Genomic DNA, 19297 nt, shown 5'->3' with positions numbered 1-19297 from the left:
TCTCTACGCCTTCCAAGCTATTCTCTCAGGGTTCATCCGCCGAAACCGCTCTACTTTTTTCAACCGCCCCTTAACCGTACCTCTGTAGCGACTCAGTCCATAGGTATACTCTGCTAGTGGCGTTTTTCGCCTTTGATCCTACCGTATTTAAAAGAATCGCGACAGCCCACCTTTTCTTATCTCACCTACAATCCCCCCCTTCCAACACCGCCAAACTGTTCTCCTCCACGTTTAAACGCGCTACTCTCCGTTCCAGCGCTGGCCTTTCGATTGCGGCAGCGGCGACCACTTTTCATAAAACTACGAGAAAACCGGCTGTAGATTTTGGTGTTAGAAAGATGCATAGCAAGGTTGTCAGTATGTGCTTGTCCACGTCCGTATCCATGCCCTCGTGCTTATTGCCCCTCCATCATGGAACCCCTCCTCCAAAACCTACAAGTCTGACGAGAATCAATTAGTTATCGGTTCAGGGCCTGCTGCCCACACAGCTGCTGTCTACCTGGCACGAGCTGAATTGAAGCGTGAGATTTACTTTCTTCTCGTGGATATTCTCGAAGATGAACTGACATCGCATAGCCGTTCTCTATGAGGGCTTCATGGCCAATGGTATTGCTGCTGGTGGCCAATTGACCACTACCACCGAGGTTGAGAACTTCCCCGGTTTCCCCAAGGGTATCATGGGCGGAGAGTTGATGGTAATCTTTTGCTTCTTCCTCGGTAACTCTGAGTAACTAACACAACATCTAGGACAACATGAGAGCCCAGTCCGAGCGCTTCGGCACAGAAATTGTCACCGACACCGTCACCACACTCGATCTCTCCTCTCGACCCTTCAAGTACAGCACCGAGTTCTCCCCCGAGGAGACACACACCGCCGACTCCGTTATCATCGCCACCGGCGCCTCGGCTCGCCGTCTCAACCTCCCTGGTGAGGACAAGTACTGGCAGAATGGTGTCTCGGCCTGCGCTGTCTGTGACGGAGCCGTCCCCATCTTCCGCAACAAGCCCCTCTTCGTTATCGGCGGTGGTGATTCTGCCGCCGAGGAGGCTACTTTCCTCACCAAGTATGCAAGCCACGTTACTGTCCTCGTCCGCCGCGATGTCCTCCGTGCCAGCCGAACCATGGCCAACCGTCTCCTCAACCACCCCAAGGTCACAGTCAAGTTCAACAGCGGCGCGACCGAGATCCGAGGTGGTGAGGATGGTCTCATGAGCCATCTCGTTGTCAAGAACAACAAAACCGGAGAGGAGGAGGTCCACGAGGCCAATGGTCTCTTCTACGCCATCGGTCACGACCCCGCCACTACCCTTGTCAAGGGCCAGGTTGACATGGACGAGGATGGCTACATCAAGACTGTCCCTGGCACTACGCACACCAACGTCGAGGGTGTCTTTGCCGCTGGTGACGTCCAGGACAAGCGATACCGACAGGCCATTACCAGTGCCGGTACTGGATGCATGGCTGCTCTCGAGGCCGAAAAGTTCCTCGCCGACCATGAGGATGACCAGCGAGCAGACGACCGACCCAACCCCAACTAAAAAAAGAAATAGACATAGACACCTAAAAATCATAAAACATATAGACCTGCGCCATTTTAGACGGGATATAGATATCTACATAAAGAGAAGGAGCAGTCAAGACTTTCAATTTAATCCACTTCACGTTTGCATGATATACAGAAAGTTCCAAGCCGAGGTCTCTTTAATCTTTATTACTGCTTGTGGTCAATGTATTTCATAAACTACACAAGATCTTTCAAACAACTTTTAGTTGCCAAACCTAAGACCACAGCATCGTTATGTCGTCCTGGCTGGTAATGGTATCATTTACTTTCTTCTTACTCTCGCCACAGGAGAGTAGGGGGCGTAATCTCCGTACCCTTGAGTTTCTCCAGACCCTCACCACCCTGAGAAACGTTAGCATCATTTGCTTCATGAATATCATGAGATTTACTTACGTAGCTGATGAGGGGGGACACCTCAACACCAATCTCGGCTTTGTCACCAACGACAATGGCACCAGCAGCCTCAACCCAGCGCTTGCCCTGGGTCATGATATCAGCCTTGCTGGTATCGGGGTCATCCTCGCCAGTGCCGGGAGCGTTCTTGAGGGGAGAGAACTCATCCTCACGCTTGACCTCGAGTGAGGCAAACTTGTCCAGGGTCAGGAAGGGGAAGACATCGAAGACGAACTGCTCCAGCTTGATGCCATTGGGCTTTTCGGGCTTGACGGTCTCGCCACTCTCAAGATCAGCAGAGGGGATCTTCTTGCGGGCGATGTGGTGGGGGAGCTTGTGAGCCCACTGAGGAATGGAATCGAGGAAGCTGAAAGAGTAGTAGTGGTTGACAATGTTGGCAGCACGGAATCGAAGGAGATCAGACTGCTTAGGGTCAAGCTCCTCGGCAGTGGCCTTGTCGATCTCGGAGTACTCGACAACATCTGGCTTGCCGTTCTTGGAGAGAATCAGACCGACGGACTCAGTAGCGTTACGCTTACGGACAACCTTGGTGGCAATGTCGACGTTAAGGGCGGCAGAGAAACCAATGAAGATGGGGTCAGCGACCCTCACAAGGCAGTTGTCTACGCAGTAGGCGTGGATGTGCTGAATACCGCGCTTTCGCATATCATCAACAACACCGGAGACGACAAGAGCGTTGTAGAGGCCACCGTTTCCATCAGGAGCAACAGCAACCTTGCCCTTGGTCTCGAGAAGGATCTTGCCATCGTTGGAGATGCAGGGCATAACACCCTGCTCGAAGATCTTGACGTTGTCCTGGCTCAGGCCAAAGTAGTTGTTTTCCTGGAAGAACTTTTCGGTAGGGCCACGGGTAGGACCACTGGTCATGACATACCAGGGAACCACGGCGTTGGAGCCAGCAGATTTCTTGGCGGCGAGCTCCTGGATCTTGACAATTCTCTCACCCTGAAGTTGGAAGAGAGATTTGTGGGAGGGAAGACCAATGTCGTAGCAGCCCTTGGGGGCAGAGCTACCAAGGCGAGTGCCCTGACCGCCAGCCATGAGGACGACGGCGACCTGACCCTTGGAGATGAGGTCAAGACCAGAGTCGTACCACTTGGAGATATCATCGGCACTGGAGTCGAGAATGCTAGCGGTAGCAGATTCGGGGAGAGGCTCGAGGCGATCGGGCTCATCGCTGGTCTTAGGAGGGTTCAAGGCGCGGTGTGTGATCTCGTTGATATGGGCGGGGTCGAAGCCAGAAAGCTGCTGGTACAGAGTTCCTCGCTCGGCCGATGAGAGGGAGTCGTAGAAGGTGAAGACTTGCTCTTGGCCGGCTTTTGTGTACTTCTCCTTGAGCTCGTTGAGAGCCTCGGGGCTAGGCTCAGCAGGGGCATCATTGGCCTTGCCAAGGTGAAGAGCTTGCTTGATGGCCTCCATTGTGATGGAAGTATATGTGAGGTCTGGGAGAGTTGCGGTGAGAGCGATCAGAAGTTTGAAGCCGAATGTCTAGAAACTTCACAAAGACGGAATATTTAGAGGCTGGAATTGAAGAAGAGAGAAAAGAAAGGAAGAATGAGCTAGGAACTATGGGGTGGGAAGAGTTGAGATCTAAATACGAATTGGAGGATGTTGATCTCGGAAAGACCCTTACGCAGCAGCCCGCAGCTTTCCTTTACTTCTCCCGTTGTCCCTGACGTCTTTGGTCTTACCTTAACTTCCCTAGCAAAGAAGACGCCTCTTACCTTAGGTACTTCTAACACCGTTTACCTCACCGTAAGTGAGGTAAGGTACAATCCATGGATGCTTGAAGCTCCTCCCACGCCGCCAACGCCAACCACCTAACGTCGAGCAACGCTGATGCCCCTCAGCTGCCCCGCCTACTCCGTTGGTACGCAAGCCGCAAGGTCCAATTGAGCTTGGTCCGCCAATTAGAGCGGGGGAACCGGCGACTGAGGCACCCCCTCGATCCTGCCTCATGCTTGCAAGTTGGTGCTGATGCAGCGGCGAGTGGATTTGCTGAGAGCGCTATAGCGCCCATGCTGTTACCCTGCGACCCCCTATTGGATTCTATGATAATTGATGCGTACGTAAGCTCAGCGATTTGTACAGTCAGAATTTATACCATTCAAGATCTGGAAACTCAAAGAACAGCCTGACAACGATTGTAATGGCTGATGTCGTATTTGTCGGAACTACGACGGGATCTGCGATGTTTACGGAAAGGCAAAATGATATAGATTCTCATCAGGGACCTGCAGTGTTCGTAATCGTCAACTTGTCTGTCTTCTAATGTTCCATAAACCCACCCTGACATTGACGCCTAGAGCTCAGGTACGAACTGACAGGGCTGTTTTATGTGGCTGTGGCGGCTGACATTGCAGCTTAGGTGCTGAGAATAGCACTCTGGGCCAGGAGGTACCTACCGATAAAAATCCGTACCCTGCCTACCTACCTCAGAGACCTTCAGATCTGGCTGCCTGTGGCGAATGAGCCAGACCAGTCTTCACGTCATTCTACTACATTGTGTTGTAGAACCGTTGCCTAAAGTTAAGGTATCAAGTTAACATATTCACAAATATGATGTATTGATCTCCAAGAAGTATTTGAATACATATCTGTCATCTAATTAGAATTATTTGAACCGTCTCACTATTCCCCGACTGGCGAAACCGCTAGATTGTCCCATTTTCCCGCTTAAACTTGGAGACTACCTAGTCACAATGACGAGAAGCAAAGCTGTTCAAGAGATCACCTTTCTGGATCCTGTAGGCGACGATGATGCCAAAGAGGAGCAGGAAAACGCAAGCTCGCCTCCTCAACCAGCAACCTTCAAGGGACGTCTTCAGATGAGTGACTTCATGTTCAAATCAAACGAACCTTCAAGTAGCCAAACTTCCCCTATACGAAGATCCCCGAGATCCACAATTTCCATCACTTCGACCTCGACCTCATCCGCTTCAGCCGCCAAAACGAAGCGGACCAAAGAGCGAGATGCAGAAGATATAGAGAAAGAAATTAGACCAAGGAAAAAGAGAGCACGTCAGGCCTCTGGATATGCGCCTCCCTCAACATACGCACATCTCAATGGCCTGCCAGATGCCATCGGCTCGAATCTTCTCGTTCTCTTCATCGGTCTAAACCCTGGTATACAGACAGCACGAACAGGCCATGCATATGCTCATCCTTCAAACCTGTTTTGGAAACTCCTCTACTCAAGTGGCCTCACACCGCGTCTCTGTACTCCAACCGAAGATCGTCAACTCCCTGAACTGTACTCCATGGGATTTACCAACATTGTCGCCCGACCCAGTCGCAATGGTTCTGAGCTTAGCAGGCAGGAGATGGATGAGGGGGTTGAAATTCTTCACGAAAAGTGTCGCAAATACCGTCCCGAGTCTGTATGTGTAGTGGGTAAGAGTATCTGGGAGAGTATTTGGCGCGTAAGACATGGCAAACCTGTTGGAAAGGCCTTCAAGTATGGCTGGCAGGACGATTCTGAGAACATGGGTGTGATCGAGGGCGAATGGGACGGATCTAAAGTGTTTGTGTCGAGCAGCACAAGTGGTCTTGCTGCTACGTTATCGCCAGCTGAAAAAGAACGTATATGGGCAGAAATTGGAACATGGGCTCAGAAACGGCGAGCCGAGAGGGAGCTTGAGGCAAAAGAAGAGAGCAAATAAATATAGTGTACAGTACATAAGAAATCGACATTTACTCTTTTCGACAAACAATTCACTACAGCAGTTGATTGCACGGCTTTGTCCTATCTAGAATGAACTTTTGCCTTACCAGGCCCTTCTGATTTCAGATTGTAAGTACATCTTCCCCCAACTCCGTTACGCCAGAAGCCAAAGCACCTAGAGCATGGCCTTTTACTTGCATCGCTTCTCAACAACATTAGGTCCATTCTCCTCGTACTCCTTTCGCGAAATCCACATCTGGTGGAAAGTGCCCAAACTAGCGAGAATGCTACCGCCGATCCAGGCACCGAAGCGTCGCTCACTCGTGAGGCCTGCCGCATGAATCTTGATCTTGAGCCCAGGATACATTGCCATCAACTCGTTGTTCAGGCGGTCGTTGAATCCGTTGATCAGACTGGTGCTGCCAGTTACGACGACGTTAGCCAGGAGGTTGCCTCGAAGATCGACGTCAACCGCGTTCAAAGCAGAGCGGATAAGCTCGGGGATGGTTTGCGCTTTGGTGAGTTGCTCAGAGTCGGAGCCATTGTATCCGACGGTCTCGTCAAACATGCCCTCTGTCACTCTGAACCGCTGCTCGCGCCACATCTGGTTATAACCGTCTGGCATCTCGAACACCCGGCCGGGTTGCGTCTTAACATAATCCTCATTGCCGGAAACACTGTAACGACCGGGGCCTCGCCAGATTTCTACTACTGACTCCTTGAATTCCGTCAACACACGCTCTTCCTCATATGCGCGGAATGAATCGTTAATCTGGAAGGGGAAGTGTCGTAGTCGGACTGAAGGAGGTGCCAGGGCGTCGACAGGTGTCTTGTTCTCGATCATGAAGGTGGGTGTCAGCTCGACCTTGGGCTCTGAAGCTTCAAAAAGATTTCGGATCTGCGAAGAGAGCCAGATGCCACCAACAGGAGACTTCTGGATAGATCGCTTCAGCACCATGCCGTCGTGAATAGCTGTGACCGAGGTGTTGGCACCGCCCACGTCAATAACTAGTGAGGTAGCTTTGCCAGCGGCGAATGCCGCCAACACCGGAGTGCGACTCAGCCAGAAGGCAGGGCACCCCCAGTTCTCCATGATGATCTCAATAGCCTTCTCACGAGCCTTGGGTGTATTCCAGGGAGCCTCTGTAATCAAGAGGGGATTCTCGCCCAACGGCTTCTCGGCAGATTCGGCAGCATCGGCGTCGTCCATGGCCACATCGCCCTCTCCATCCTGGCCTTCTGCCTTGGGGTCGTCGTTTAGACCGTTCTTCGAGGGAGGTGTTTGTCGTTCGGGTTGCAAGCGCTTAACAAGCATGTTTTCCCAAATTCGAGCAGCGACATCCCAATCCTCCACCACACTATCCTTATTCATGTAGTTGCGGACTTCGAAGTCGGGGCGAGGGATGAGGCATTCATCACCAAACATGTCTTTAGGGCTGTCGCCGGTTGTGTGGCCGTAAAACGATGGGAGGATGGATTTAGGAACATCTTCGCCGGCAAATCCAGCTCGAGTATAGCAGTATCCAGGATCAAGAACGAGGGCAGAAACCTCATCTATATAAACATATGTTAGTGGAGATCTTTGGCGGGCTGACGCGACATGGGGAGCTAGAGCTGCGCGTACCTCCTCCATAGATGTCAGTGGGCTGCATAGACGTGGGAAGGGGCTGTTGGGCCATGATTGATGGCTTATGGATGGTATTCGCTATTTAGAGATGGTGAGGTGGATTGAATGATCCGGCGCAAAAGTATCGCGGAATTGGTGGAGTTGCGCCGGCCTGAGCGATTGATGTTCGCGTTGGAACAAATTTCAGCCTTGAGTGGTTGGTAAGGGAAACCTACGCCACACATTGTCGAGGCTACGATGTGGCGGCCATGGATGACTCCACCAAAGGTAGCCGGATTATTTTCGGCGAACCGGCTCTCTTTAAAATTTCGCAGATCGGCTTCAAATCGCTTCTCTTTTTTCTTTATACATGGAGCGAGAGTTCCATGTTACCATCATGATTGTAAGTACGGAAATTCCTCTCAAGTATCTCTCTTTCCTTTGCCTAAATGATGAATTCGCATACTCGCTTCAGAACCGCTGCGATTGACACGGCTTGCTGTGGTTGATTTAAACTGCCAATTTTCTGATTCTGGCGCAACGCATTTCTTTTGATGTCTCACCAATGAGTTATTGAAGCATTGCTAACACAGTGACAGAAGCCATGATGCCTGCACAATGCTTGCGACGGGCCAGTCGGCCTTTGATGCAGTCGATCTCCCAAACCACAAGTACTCGTTGTTCACATGCGCTCGGCTGTGCCAATTACTCAAGGACATTACGGGGCTCACAAAGCGTTGCATCTGGAAGGTCCCTAGCTACTTCGGCTGCTAGAAACCAAGATGGCCTGGACGGATACTCGTCTTTCAAGCAACAGCGCCGAATTGAGCTCTGGGCGGAGAAAGAGAGCGAGGATCCTCTATTCCAAGAGACACACCCTCGCCTCATCCACCATGCAGAGCGCAAGACGGTACCCGATTTTCATGAAGCTTTTCGAGATGTCCTTGATGATTCCAAGTATGTCAGCGTTTGTGGCCGAGTTCGATCCAAGCGCGTCGTCGGAAAGAATCTTGTCTTTCTCGACATCGTGAATGAATTTGAGCGTCTACAGGTTATGCTCAACCGGTCAAAGTGCATGGTAGAAGAGGAGGCAAGGGGTTTGAAGTTCGCAATGTTGAGAAATTTAATAGAAGTGGGCGACCACATATGTAGGATCCCTAATGTTTATCCTGTTATATCCTAGATGCTTACAGCCTGGCAGCTGTCGTTGGTGTTCCGGTTCGTACTAAAGCCGGCGAACTCACCTTGGAGGCCAAGACTTTGCCTGAACTTCTGTCTCCTACCATGGAGCAGATTCCAGAGAAACTCACCGATCCCAAGACCAGAATGCAAGAACGTCATGTTGATATGTTGGTGAACCGACAAGCAATTGATGTCCTCCGACTGCGCGCCGAGATCACCAAGCACATGCGTGATTACTTTCACTCAAGAAAATTCCTCGAGTTCCAGACACCGATTCTTGCTGAAAACGCTGGCGGTGCGGTGGCCCGCCCCTTTGTCACGAGAGCCACGGAGTTCAAGGATAGAGATCTCGCCTTACGCATCGCCCCAGAATTATGGCTCAAGCGCCTCGTTATTGGAGGCGTTGACAAGGTCTTTGAGATTGGACCTTCGTTCCGTAACGAGGGTGTTGACGCGACACACAACCCTGAGTTTACTATGTGCGAGTTCTACAGCGCCTACAGTAACCTGGAGGACTTGATCAACCAGACCGAAGAGATACTCTGCAGTCTTGCCCAACACTCCCAGGACCTCATCTCTACCCAACTCACATCTCTGCCTTCCATCGATATGAAACAGTTCGTGCGACCTTTCAAAAGGGTCGAATTCGTTCCCGCACTTCAAGAAGCCCTTGGGCTTCGTCTGCCCAAGCTCTCATCTCCAGATGCTCTACCCGAACTCCTGGCTATCCTAAAGATTGCTGGTATCAAGGTGCCAGGTGATGTGCCTGCCTCGCTGGCCAAGCTGCTGGATCGTCTGGCTGCCGTTTACCTGGAACCCATGTCATTCATCGAGCCTATCCTAATCATGAACCATCCCGCCTGCATGTCACCTCTTGCGAAGAGCTTCCTTTGCCCACGGACTTATCAGTTAGTATCCGCCCGTGCAGAACTCTTCATTGGTGGTCGTGAGTTGGCAAACATGTACGAAGAGGAAAACGACCCCGAAGAGCAGAAGCGTAAGCTACTCGACCACCGAAACCTCGTCAACAAGGACGACGGTAGCATTGCCATTGAACATAATGAGATGCCTGAAGGCGAAGCAGCTGTCGAAGAAGCTCTGGATGAGCCTTTTGAGGACGAGGACGGCGACGCTGCTCCCCTCGATCAAAGCTATATTAAGGCTCTCGACTATGGCCTACCTCCTACTGGCGGCTGGGGATGTGGTGTTGAGCGTATGGTTATGCTGTTTTCTGGTGCCAACCGCATCAGTGACTGTCTAAGCTTTGGTACCATAAGAAATGTTGTTGGGCTTTCATCAGCAGAGGAAAGCAAGACAAGTTCCGAGGAAGATAAGGGGCTCGAGCAAGACAAGCAGTCGGGTTCCAAAAGCTCATAAACCAGCGCCAGAGAGTTTGTAATATCAGTAGACTTTAATTCATCGCGATGATGTATGAATGATGGAACTGTATAATATTGTAACGATGGCTATAGCCTAGAAAGCTGCATAGAACAATAGATGATATATCGCGTCCATGCCGAGTATCTGTTAGTCAGTCATATACCATAGGAAGACCTTGCTATATCAAGGGGTTCCCTGAGCTTTTGGCTTGGTCCAACAGTATCTAGACTATGCAAAGAATGATAAGATAACAACACAAGCGGGTTTCTGGCGGACCAGTTATGGAGCAATTCTCAACTGGTATCTTAATATATATGTACAAAAGAAGAGGTATCCAATAATCAAATCAAATCAACAGCGAACAGATTCAACTCAGGTCTCACCCCTACACAGAAATGGACAGCTGAAACAGGCTGCTTCCCTTCTTAGGGGTAGACATGGTCTTAATCCAGTCCCTCACTGTCTCATCGCTCAAAGATGATCCAAAGTCAAAGCTATCATCCAACTGCTTGATGGCGACGCTCGACGTACGCTCACAGAACACAACAGCAACCTTGATGTACTTGTCGGCAGGGCGCTTGAAGTAATCAGAGCTGCCGGCGCCGTTTGTCAAATGGAATGTGCTCTTGCACTTATCATCGCCAGTAGCGAGGACCTCGTAGATGTCGACCTCACCACAGCCTGTCTTCCAGCAGCTGCATCCGCTATATTGGCCAGTTCGGGGGATGCGGCCGTTGAGAGCCCAGAGGGCGGGCATGTCGCCGTTGAAGCCGGTGTTGCCATCGAAGGGCATCTTGAAGTTGAAGAGGAAGATCTTGTTTGAGCCAGAGAAGCCCTCTGTAAAGGGTTAGTGAGTGTTATGTTTAGGTTGAGGGGGAGGTAGCATACTGTAGGCAACATCAGGGACACGAGAGTAACCGCAGCTCTCGTCACACTTCTCAGAGCTGAAGATGGAGAATTCTTTGTTGGAAGGGATGAAGACGTCCTTCAGGATCTTGGGAGAAGAGGAGCCACCGTTTCCGTTGGCGTTAAGGTAAGAGAGGGAGTTGCCCCAGGTGCTATACTCAGTAAGTATCAAGGTGTGTTGAGATATACATAGTAACTCACTTGTCAAAAACTCCAGAGCCCTCGCCGCCATAGTTACCCATGAAAATAACATTATCAGCAACACGTCGCTGAGCGTTGTAGTAAGCAGTACGCTTCCAGTGTCCGCCAGGAGTGGCAGTGTACTCCTTTGCCTTTGAGGTAGCCTTGCTCTTGACCTGGTCCACCTTGCTCTTGACATTTTCAACCTTGCTCTTGATCTTGTCCAGTCCAGGCAAGGGGTCAGCCTTTAGCTTCAAGGGCTTCTTCTCATCGACGACGTTCACAGCGTCAGTAGGGGCAGCAGGGATACCAACGGGAGCAGCCTGGGTCGCCGGGCTTCCGTTGTAAGTGTTCTCCCAGGATACGACCTGTCCGTTGATGGTGGCGGTAACCCAGTCCCCACGCTTCTTCTTATGCTGTTCGTGGAAATGGCGATGGCCGTGGAGGTGAGGAGAGGGAGCAGAGTCACGCTTCTTCTCGCTGGATCCGAGATTGTAGACTGCAAACTCCTTGAGGTTAAATGGGCCACGAATGTGGACAGACAGCTATGTTTTGTCAGTTTATACTGTTAAATAGCTGAGTGACGGTGAACTTACATCCTCACTCAGAGGTCCAAGAGCACCGTCGTAGGAGAAGGGCTCCTGATCACAAGATCCATCATCTCCCATCTTTGTAACAGCCTTGAAACTTCCACTGCTGGAGAATCCCTCATAGAGAATCTGATCAATAACACCGCAGAACCAGTTTCCGCCTTCGTTGACGGCGCTGCCAGAGCATTGCTGTGTAAGGGCCGTGGCGAAGCCCACGTAAGCCAGAATGGAAAGATTAGTGACCTTCATGGTTTCAAATCTCTACCCCTTCAGTCTGAGCGACTATAGATATTTGAGACTTATTCTCGAGTCGCTGAGGTCGTCGATATCGACAATTGCAAGGAGGGTTTCGGTGAATGTCTTCAAAGAGTGGACTCAAAAGACAACAGAGATTCCAACGGATTTTAAGGAGTGACTAGAAGTAAAGACAAAGGAGTGTATAGTTTAACAAAGCAAGAAATGCCGAAAATGCACGACTGATATGTTTCAGTACCAACCTCTAGGAGGAACTCGAAGGATGGGGAGGATTTCCATCCTTCAGTGGGGAGATGGGCGATATTAAAGAGGATCCAAAAAACACAACTACTATGCACACACACACATACACATACACTACGACTGTTGAGGACTCAAAGGGGTAAAGGAGCCCAGCGTCACCTCCGAGTCTGGGCAGCAGATCTCAATTCTGTTCCTGGTACAACCAAGCCTAGCTAGCAAGCGTAGCTAATAGTGTACGGAAAAAAGATGGCCAAGATAGGTTGGTGGTGTATTTGTTTCAGGCTACGAGGGGACTCTAGAGCCTTAGCCAATTACAGGTGTCAGATGACTTATTGATAGTGGTTAATAAAGGGAACGGCCTGGCCATGCTGCTTTGGGAAGTTGAGGGCATCACAAAGAGCCACGCTTTGGCGCGTGGATGATGGCGCAGCGGTCTTGGCTCTGGGCCGGTCTCTTGCAGGCTGGGGGCCAGGATGCTTGGTTAGACGCCGAGACGACATATAAGATTGCATTTAGCTGCTGTCTTAACTTTGTGTGATTCTCTCGCTCGCATGATGAGTAACAACAGGCAGATCTGTGTGATACAAGTGATGGGCCTCATGAATATCAACGAATATCACACAACCAAGTCACAGCTACTATAACGACGTGGCCAGCATCAACTACTACTACTAACAAATGATCATCAACATTAGTCGAAACAAAACAGGTTGGTAGTAGAAAGTGGGTGTGGCCAGTTCCCCTGCAACACCAAGAAAGGCCAACGCTTGTCTAATCTTGGCTTTTCTTGGCGTGTCCCCTAATTTTTTTTTTTTGCCCAAGGTACTCTGTACCTACGGAACAATGAAGACGATGAGAATGTCTTTGTTAAGAAGAAAAGTCGGTCTCTGGAATGTCCATGTGCTGCTTGACTCGAGATGCTCTTTTTGACCTATTAGTACATTTCCAACCCCCCCTCAATTATTAATGTCACGTTTAGATAGTGGAGATGTGCATATCACTATTTCACCCTCAACGATGCAGAAAGACGTCAGTCAGCCATCTAGTTACAATTGTTGAGATGGTCACCGACCGTTCAGATACAGTTCTCTGTTAACTCACGAAGACATTAGTTTGAGCCCTGGCTGATTCTTAGTATTCGCCGTTCAATCGTGTCTTACTGGGTCTGCGTGGCCTCAATTCAGCCAGGACTATAGTTAACAACTCATCAATACGGAGGCCTCAGCAAGTCGATGTCCCATATTGAATATTTCCATCTTTTTTTAATCATGAGAATTCACGTTTCCGTCAACACATTCATGAAAAAGGCGGGAGTTCCATGAGAAGTCTCCTCTATATCACATTATTTTGAGACATATTATGCCTTAAGCGGAACTAGCTATAAGTAAAACTAACCGTCAAACTCGACTCGCAAGTCCAAGCTTTTCTGCTTTTATGGTCTTCAGAGCTCCAGATGACATGACCCTCTATCTCCAGATATTCATGCTTTTCCATGCGAACGTTTCCAGATTATGGTAATACATATCCTTAGTCATCGAAACCACCCCATTCACCATCATCACCACTGTCCTCATTCGCCTGCAATTTCCTCTTCTTGCTACCCTCAATAGCACCACGGCGGTTGTTCTCCTTTCGTCTTTCATACCCGCTCTTGGATGTAATCTTGGCCTTACTTCCACTCCGGCGCGCTTCCACACCTCGCTCCTTGAGCTTTTTGCGGTCTGCCTTGCCAACATTAGGGAGAGCATCTAGGAGCCACTTTTGTACCCCAGCCTCATCTCCTGTTTTGCCAGCCTGCTTCTCGCTTGCAGCAATAACGTTGGCGACCATCTTGACAAAGGGAATGTCCTCCTTGGTGTAGAATGTGACCGCCACGCCACCTTCGCGACCTGCTCGGCCTGTTCGTCCTGCGCGGTGGACGTAGCCCGCGCTGGAGCCGGGGACATCGTAGTTGACAACACCGTTGACTCCGGCAAAGTCTACACCTCGTGCCAACACATCTGTTGTGATAAGAACCCAGATGTCTCCAGCACGGAACTTGCGCATGATGGAAGATCGAGCAGAGTCTGTGAGACCACTGTGGAGGGCAGCAATTCTTGCCGCACCACCAGCCTCAAGGGGAATATCGTATTGCAGTTCCTCGTGCAGAGCAGTCGCTCGGTCAATTGTTTGTGTAAAGACCAAGAAAGGGGGTCGCAGAGGAGGGCCCGAATCATCAGCAGCCGTAGGGTGCAACAGCTGGCGCAATGCCAGTAGTTTACCTTGCTCGGTTGCAGTGTATATAAGTTTATGTGCAATGTTTGGAACAGCAGTATCCTTAAGACCGACGACGAGCCTCACAAAGGGCCTCGGTGTGATACCCAGCGACTGTGCTCTTGAAGTCAACTTCTCTGTAACCATAGACTCAATGTTTGAGCCCATCGTAGCGGACCAAAATGACACCCTCAAGTGGGGGTTTGTACATGCCGTCCAGTCAGACATCATGGCATCTCGGAAAAGAGGATCAAGCAGAACATCCGCTTCATCCAATATCAAGTCTCTCACAGTAGGCAGAACCTTCTGTGTGCTTGGAGGTCCCGAAGTAAGAAACTTTAGTAGGAGGAAGGGCGTGGTGACCAGAATATCAGCCTTCGTGATTTGCTCGGGCTTGTCGTCTGCCTTATCCTCCTCATCCTCAGAATCTGACTCCTTATCCTCAGAGCCGTCTTCCGCCATATCCACTTGCTCGGCTGAAAGTTGCGTATGCTTCTTCATTGAAACGACCTTCAGTCGAGTTCCTTGAGCAAGCTTCTGCCCTTCGCTAACAATCTGATGCACCAATTCGCGAGTTGGTGCAACAATAATCGCCTCGAGTTCGTGGATATCGCCGAGGCTTTGCCGCGACCGCCTGCACAAGATGTTATTTATAGCGGGAACCAAGAAACTAATAGTCTTCCCGCTTCCCGTGGGGGCGATTGCAAGGAAATCGACTCCTGCTTCCAGTCCATCTTCGTCTTTTAGGGCAGCCTGGGGGTTAACGAGAAGAGGAAGACTGCCCATTTGAACTTCAGTAGGAACTCGGTATCCCTGAAAAACAAGGTTATCGGCGACCTTGTTTGAGAGACCGTAGGCATTACGCAGCTCGCCAAAAGAGTCCAAAGGTTGCGGGAAGAGCTGCTTCTTTCCATCTTTCTTCACTTCAACAGCAGACTTCTTCTTTTTCTTGCTCTTCTTGACCTTGGGCTGATCCTCCGTCTTGGACAGGAGAGTAATCTTTAATCGATGCGATCGTAGCAGCTGGCGACACTCGTCCTCACTCAACAATCGAGACGGTCGTGTAGGTTTCGGTACCTGAACAGGCTCCGCCGTCTCAACAGCTGCCTTGGCTACAGGCTCTGGCTTTGGGGCAAAGAAGTCGACTTCGGGGAGCTCATCGTGAGCTTCGGGTTCAGGCTCATTCTTTGTTCGCTTTCGCTTCTGGCCGCGGACCTGATCATGGTAGAGCTGAGGGTTTGTGGATGTACCAGCCGAGGGCAGCTTCTGCAAAGAATTGCTAGAGTTTTGGCTATTCTTTTGTGTCTTTTTGGTTCCACGGGATAGAACTTTGAGAATATCCATTATGAATGAAAGTAAGGGTATGCGCTATAACGCGTGGTTGAGCTGGAGATCCTATGTGAAGAAAAGTGCTAGCAACTGAGAATTGCATTCAGAAATTTTGGTGGGCCCATGCATGTCGGCTTGACGGAAATCATTGCGGATAGTGGGGGTGGGTGAACAGTATGTGGCTGTCGTGAAATGAGCCACGCTTGGAGCACCGCCACAGCCGTTGAGATCTACTAAGGTTACAGGCACCATTCGTTAGTGTTAGTGGGCGCTATGGGTGGTTCAGTAAATCCCCGACTCAAGATCGATGGGAAATTGTTAGCAGCTGCATACTTTTTGAGCATCAGGAACGCTCCATGGGTGATCCATTATGGGGGATATCTCATCCAATTAAACTCTTGGTCTATACAGCAAGACATGTTCGATTAGTGTCGATCTCCGTCATAATCCTATCCAACTTTTTGCTGCGGGCATGAGCATAATGTATCCCAAGGTTGACGTCACTTTGGCTGCCAGGATAGCCAGCAATCAGGATTTAGAACTCGAAAGCATGGAAAATACATGGAACTTGGTATTTCTGCTTCTGTGTTTCTGTATTTTATGTCTTGCATTCCCCATTCCCATTCTGCCTTGCATTGTTACTCTTGCATCTAAAAGCAGATCAGATCTTCAAACTAGTACATATCTCTTCTATCAATACAGACAACCGCCATCATGCCGACTATGCTTGGTCTCACCAACGATCGCTCACCTCACGGGCTTAACGCAGAAGAAAGTAAATTTGGTGGCCCCTCCAGCCAAAGAGGCATGGAACTTACCCCGCGCCAACAAAATGGTAGCATTGTATCCGGCATCGAAGGCTCCGACTTCTTCAACGGTGGTGGCAAGCAAAAGGAACACGACGCAGATGAGGAATCAGATGAGGAGAACCTCAAAACCATCAAAGGCCGTAACCTCTCCGCCGTCAAGGAGATGGAGACCCTTCTCTGGCGTGCCCTCTGCGATAAGCCCAAGACTGCCCTCAAATACATCGCCAAGGACGCCGTCATGTCGAACCGCTTCCTCTTCGGCGACCCTGTCCCCCGGACCGCTGACTCTGATCCTTCTCTAGAGGAAGAGATCAAGCACTGTGAGGAGTGGCTCGCCTACAAGATGCACGACCCCCAGCCCGTCGAGATTGGTCTCATGGCGGCTGCCATTGGCTACAAGCTCATCCTCTTCCGCCAACTTGACCAAGGAGATGGCAACTTTGGCATGCAGACCGTTCAGGCTACATGTTCTAGCTCCTGGAGGCAACTTGCTAGTGGCGACTGGGAGCTCACTAGTATGTTTGCTGGTTAAACGGTTTGATGATATGGATGATTGCATGAAATGGACAGGCGTTACATGATGAATGGAGTATTGTTTGGTGATTCGTGCCTAAAGGAGCTACATCATAAATCTGAACAACAGGTTGCATGCACATTAAACATCTATGTGAAATCTTTCGTCATTCATTCAGTTGAATCTGTACGCAATATGAGGTGAATAATAAGGCATTTATCATGTGACAAACAACGCTTTATTATCCGCTACCTATGTAAGCTTCTTGATACATTCATGTCAAAGCAATCAATACTCACGATTCAACTAAGATGCTGGTAGCTGCCTCCGAACTCAAGCTCTCCTGAGTCCAGGATTGCCCGAAGATCACACATCAATTTAAGAGGTCCAACGTCTTGAGCCAAGACTTTCGATGACTATCTCGAAAATTGGATCTCCCTTCTTGTTTGGTGGAGTTTCGTCTTTTAAAGTGTCAATAAGACGTTTTAACCTCTGCTGTAACACACGAAACCTCTCTTCAGTACGAGCTTTCCGTCGATATACCAGATCTTCTTCCCCAACAGTACATTCGAGGGAGATAGTTATGCCGCTATGTTTTTCGAAATGCACCTCTTCTATAATTTCTGCAAGTGACATGCTAAAGAAGCTTCGTGCTGGACACCATTGATACCTCGAGTACTATTCGGTGCGGTAGACTGTGAAGTCGATAGCGACCAGGCGGTCAGATACAAGGTCTGAAGCAGTAGAGTCAGGAGATGAGCGGCCACTGGCAGTTGGATCATTGCTAGGTTTTTGTTTTTTGCCATGCTTTTTTTCTTTGCCATTCTTTTGATCTTGGTCGTAATCTTGCTCTGAGTGGTAGTCTTGCTCTGAGCCGTAATCTTGCTCTTGGTCGTAATCTTCTTCTCTGCCATAATCCTCTTCGTTTAGGCAAGAAGAATATGGTTCTTCATCTCGAAAGGACTCTGGTATAGGTATATCAGGCCCTCCCCCCACGTCTGATTGGCTATCTTGAATTCCCAAATCCTCTGTGATCGGAGGATTATTCGACTGCTGCTGACCAACTTGAGAAGCCGATATGGATTGCCCTGGAATCTTTGGTGGTTTTGCATTACTGTTTGAAGCTTCCGCCGGAGAAGAGATAGGATGATCTTGACTTTGGGCATGGTCACTCGTTGAAGATACATTGTGACCCGTGACGACAAGCTTGAATGAAGGTTTACTTTCTGAAGTTTGCGGGTTTATGGGTGAAGAATTGGCGTTATCTGGCGCAGGATCGCCCTTGTTGATTGTTTTCTCCAAAGCCATGTTGGGTGCCTCTTCCGTGTTATCGCGAGGCAATGACGATGATTTGTCGTGGCTGCCAGGTCCTCTGATGTCCTTTAAACTGTTTTCTGACTGCTAAGAGATACGTCAGTACTCAGTGAAGCAGAATTGTAATTGCTCAATGCTCTGGGCGTACAGTTGGGTCAATGCCTTGGCTCCTGGCTAGATTAGGCTCTCCCACGATATCCGCCGTTTGGGGAGGGATGTTCTTGGGGGAGCTCTTCGAGAACGGGGGAAGACATGGACAGAATCTGCTTCTCTTGGGGGAGGTTCGGCTTGGGTCAGAAGAACTTGCCATGGTTTTGCGGTGGTGCTTGGATTGAAACAGTCCTAGCGATGTGGCCTTGAGAAAATGCGCTTAAACTCTGTATGTTCTGAAGAGTGCTTTATGATGATTAAAGAAAGTAGCCTTGCTGTTAGTGACTGATTGTGTCGAAGATATCGTCTTGTGATGGATGTAAGGACGAAGACTGGATAGGGACTCTGAGAATCAATCAATAAGGTAGTGAGGCTTCAGTATGGGCCAGGTGTACCTACCTTAGAAGGCATCTCAAAATACAAAGGCGAGTTGATCCTCTGGAAGGTGCCACTATCACCTTGAAGAGAGCTTTTCGAAGTTTGTCGAGAAAACAAGGCCGGGCAAGCCGTTCACGTCACGAAAAAGTCATTACTATTATCGAGCAGCCCTTGGGCGGCAAGGGCAGGCGCCTCGGACCTTCCATGAGTCAGGGCGCCATATCCAATAATAACAGATGCAGGCATGGAGCCAAAAGCCCCTAAGACTTAGGTATGTATCAATGATTTATCCAAAATGGTTTCGTTCCTTATCATTAAGTTCATATATTCCCTTACCACCGCTGATCGCCTTGTTATGGTGCTGCAGAGAGACAGACTGCGACAGCTGGGCACTGCTGAAATGATTACACCAAATGTGTATTCTCTAGCATAATAACGATAACATTATTTGAACTCATGACTGTGTTAAGGCCAAAAATCGTTCCAGCACCGAGTGTCACAATCCCCGTGCTCTTGCTGACGGTGAATGTGCTGAAGCACGTCTATTCTGGCGAAAGATTTACCG

At 49.6% G+C, this 19297-nt stretch overlaps 8 protein-coding genes across 8 annotated transcripts; 4 read left to right on the top strand and 4 right to left on the bottom strand.

Moving 5' to 3' along the window:
* Positions 1 to 338: 338 nt before the first annotated feature.
* CYS9 (Thioredoxin reductase) lies at positions 339 to 1539 on the top strand (the record flags this gene model as incomplete). Its single annotated transcript, XM_044819095.1, has 4 exons — positions 339 to 357; positions 459 to 521; positions 577 to 695; positions 748 to 1539. The coding sequence occupies 4 exons, from the start codon at positions 339 to 341 to the stop codon at positions 1537 to 1539; spliced, it is 993 nt and encodes a 330-aa protein (XP_044686797.1).
* Positions 1540 to 1838: 299 nt separating this feature from the next.
* Positions 1839 to 3398, bottom strand: J7337_001352 (uncharacterized protein; the record flags this gene model as incomplete). Its single annotated transcript, XM_044819094.1, has 2 exons — positions 1839 to 1907; positions 1959 to 3398. 2 exons carry the CDS (start codon positions 3396 to 3398, stop codon positions 1839 to 1841), a joined length of 1509 nt encoding a protein of 502 aa, XP_044686796.1.
* Positions 3399 to 4681: 1283 nt separating this feature from the next.
* Positions 4682 to 5641, top strand: J7337_001351 (uncharacterized protein; the record flags this gene model as incomplete). The annotated part of the gene is made up of 1 exon (XM_044819093.1): positions 4682 to 5641. The coding sequence occupies one exon, from the start codon at positions 4682 to 4684 to the stop codon at positions 5639 to 5641; it is 960 nt and encodes a 319-aa protein (XP_044686795.1).
* Positions 5642 to 5833: 192 nt separating this feature from the next.
* Positions 5834 to 7322, bottom strand: ARP4 (NuA4 histone acetyltransferase subunit; the record flags this gene model as incomplete). The annotated part of the gene is made up of 2 exons (XM_044819092.1): positions 5834 to 7197; positions 7268 to 7322. The coding sequence occupies 2 exons, from the start codon at positions 7320 to 7322 to the stop codon at positions 5834 to 5836; spliced, it is 1419 nt and encodes a 472-aa protein (XP_044686794.1).
* Positions 7323 to 7856: 534 nt separating this feature from the next.
* Positions 7857 to 9808, top strand: J7337_001349 (uncharacterized protein; the record flags this gene model as incomplete). The annotated part of the gene is made up of 2 exons (XM_044819091.1): positions 7857 to 8353; positions 8443 to 9808. 2 exons carry the CDS (start codon positions 7857 to 7859, stop codon positions 9806 to 9808), a joined length of 1863 nt encoding a protein of 620 aa, XP_044686793.1.
* Positions 9809 to 10196: 388 nt separating this feature from the next.
* J7337_001348 (uncharacterized protein) lies at positions 10197 to 11736 on the bottom strand (the record flags this gene model as incomplete). Its single annotated transcript, XM_044819090.1, has 4 exons — positions 10197 to 10648; positions 10700 to 10869; positions 10919 to 11442; positions 11494 to 11736. 4 exons carry the CDS (start codon positions 11734 to 11736, stop codon positions 10197 to 10199), a joined length of 1389 nt encoding a protein of 462 aa, XP_044686792.1.
* A 1776-nt stretch (positions 11737 to 13512) lies between these two features.
* Positions 13513 to 15582, bottom strand: ROK1 (RNA-dependent ATPase rok1; the record flags this gene model as incomplete). Its single annotated transcript, XM_044819089.1, has 1 exon — positions 13513 to 15582. The coding sequence occupies one exon, from the start codon at positions 15580 to 15582 to the stop codon at positions 13513 to 13515; it is 2070 nt and encodes a 689-aa protein (XP_044686791.1).
* Positions 15583 to 16281: 699 nt separating this feature from the next.
* J7337_001346 (uncharacterized protein) lies at positions 16282 to 16908 on the top strand (the record flags this gene model as incomplete). The annotated part of the gene is made up of 1 exon (XM_044819088.1): positions 16282 to 16908. One exon carries the CDS (start codon positions 16282 to 16284, stop codon positions 16906 to 16908), a length of 627 nt encoding a protein of 208 aa, XP_044686790.1.
* Positions 16909 to 19297: the final 2389 nt, after the last annotated feature.

The sequence above is a fragment of the Fusarium musae genome, chromosome 1 (assembly GCF_019915245.1).
Source record: "Fusarium musae strain F31 chromosome 1, whole genome shotgun sequence".
Classification (NCBI taxonomy): domain Eukaryota; kingdom Fungi; phylum Ascomycota; class Sordariomycetes; order Hypocreales; family Nectriaceae; genus Fusarium; species Fusarium musae.
Note: the sequence above shows the minus strand (reverse complement) of the source record. Positions and strands in the feature narration are given on the sequence as shown.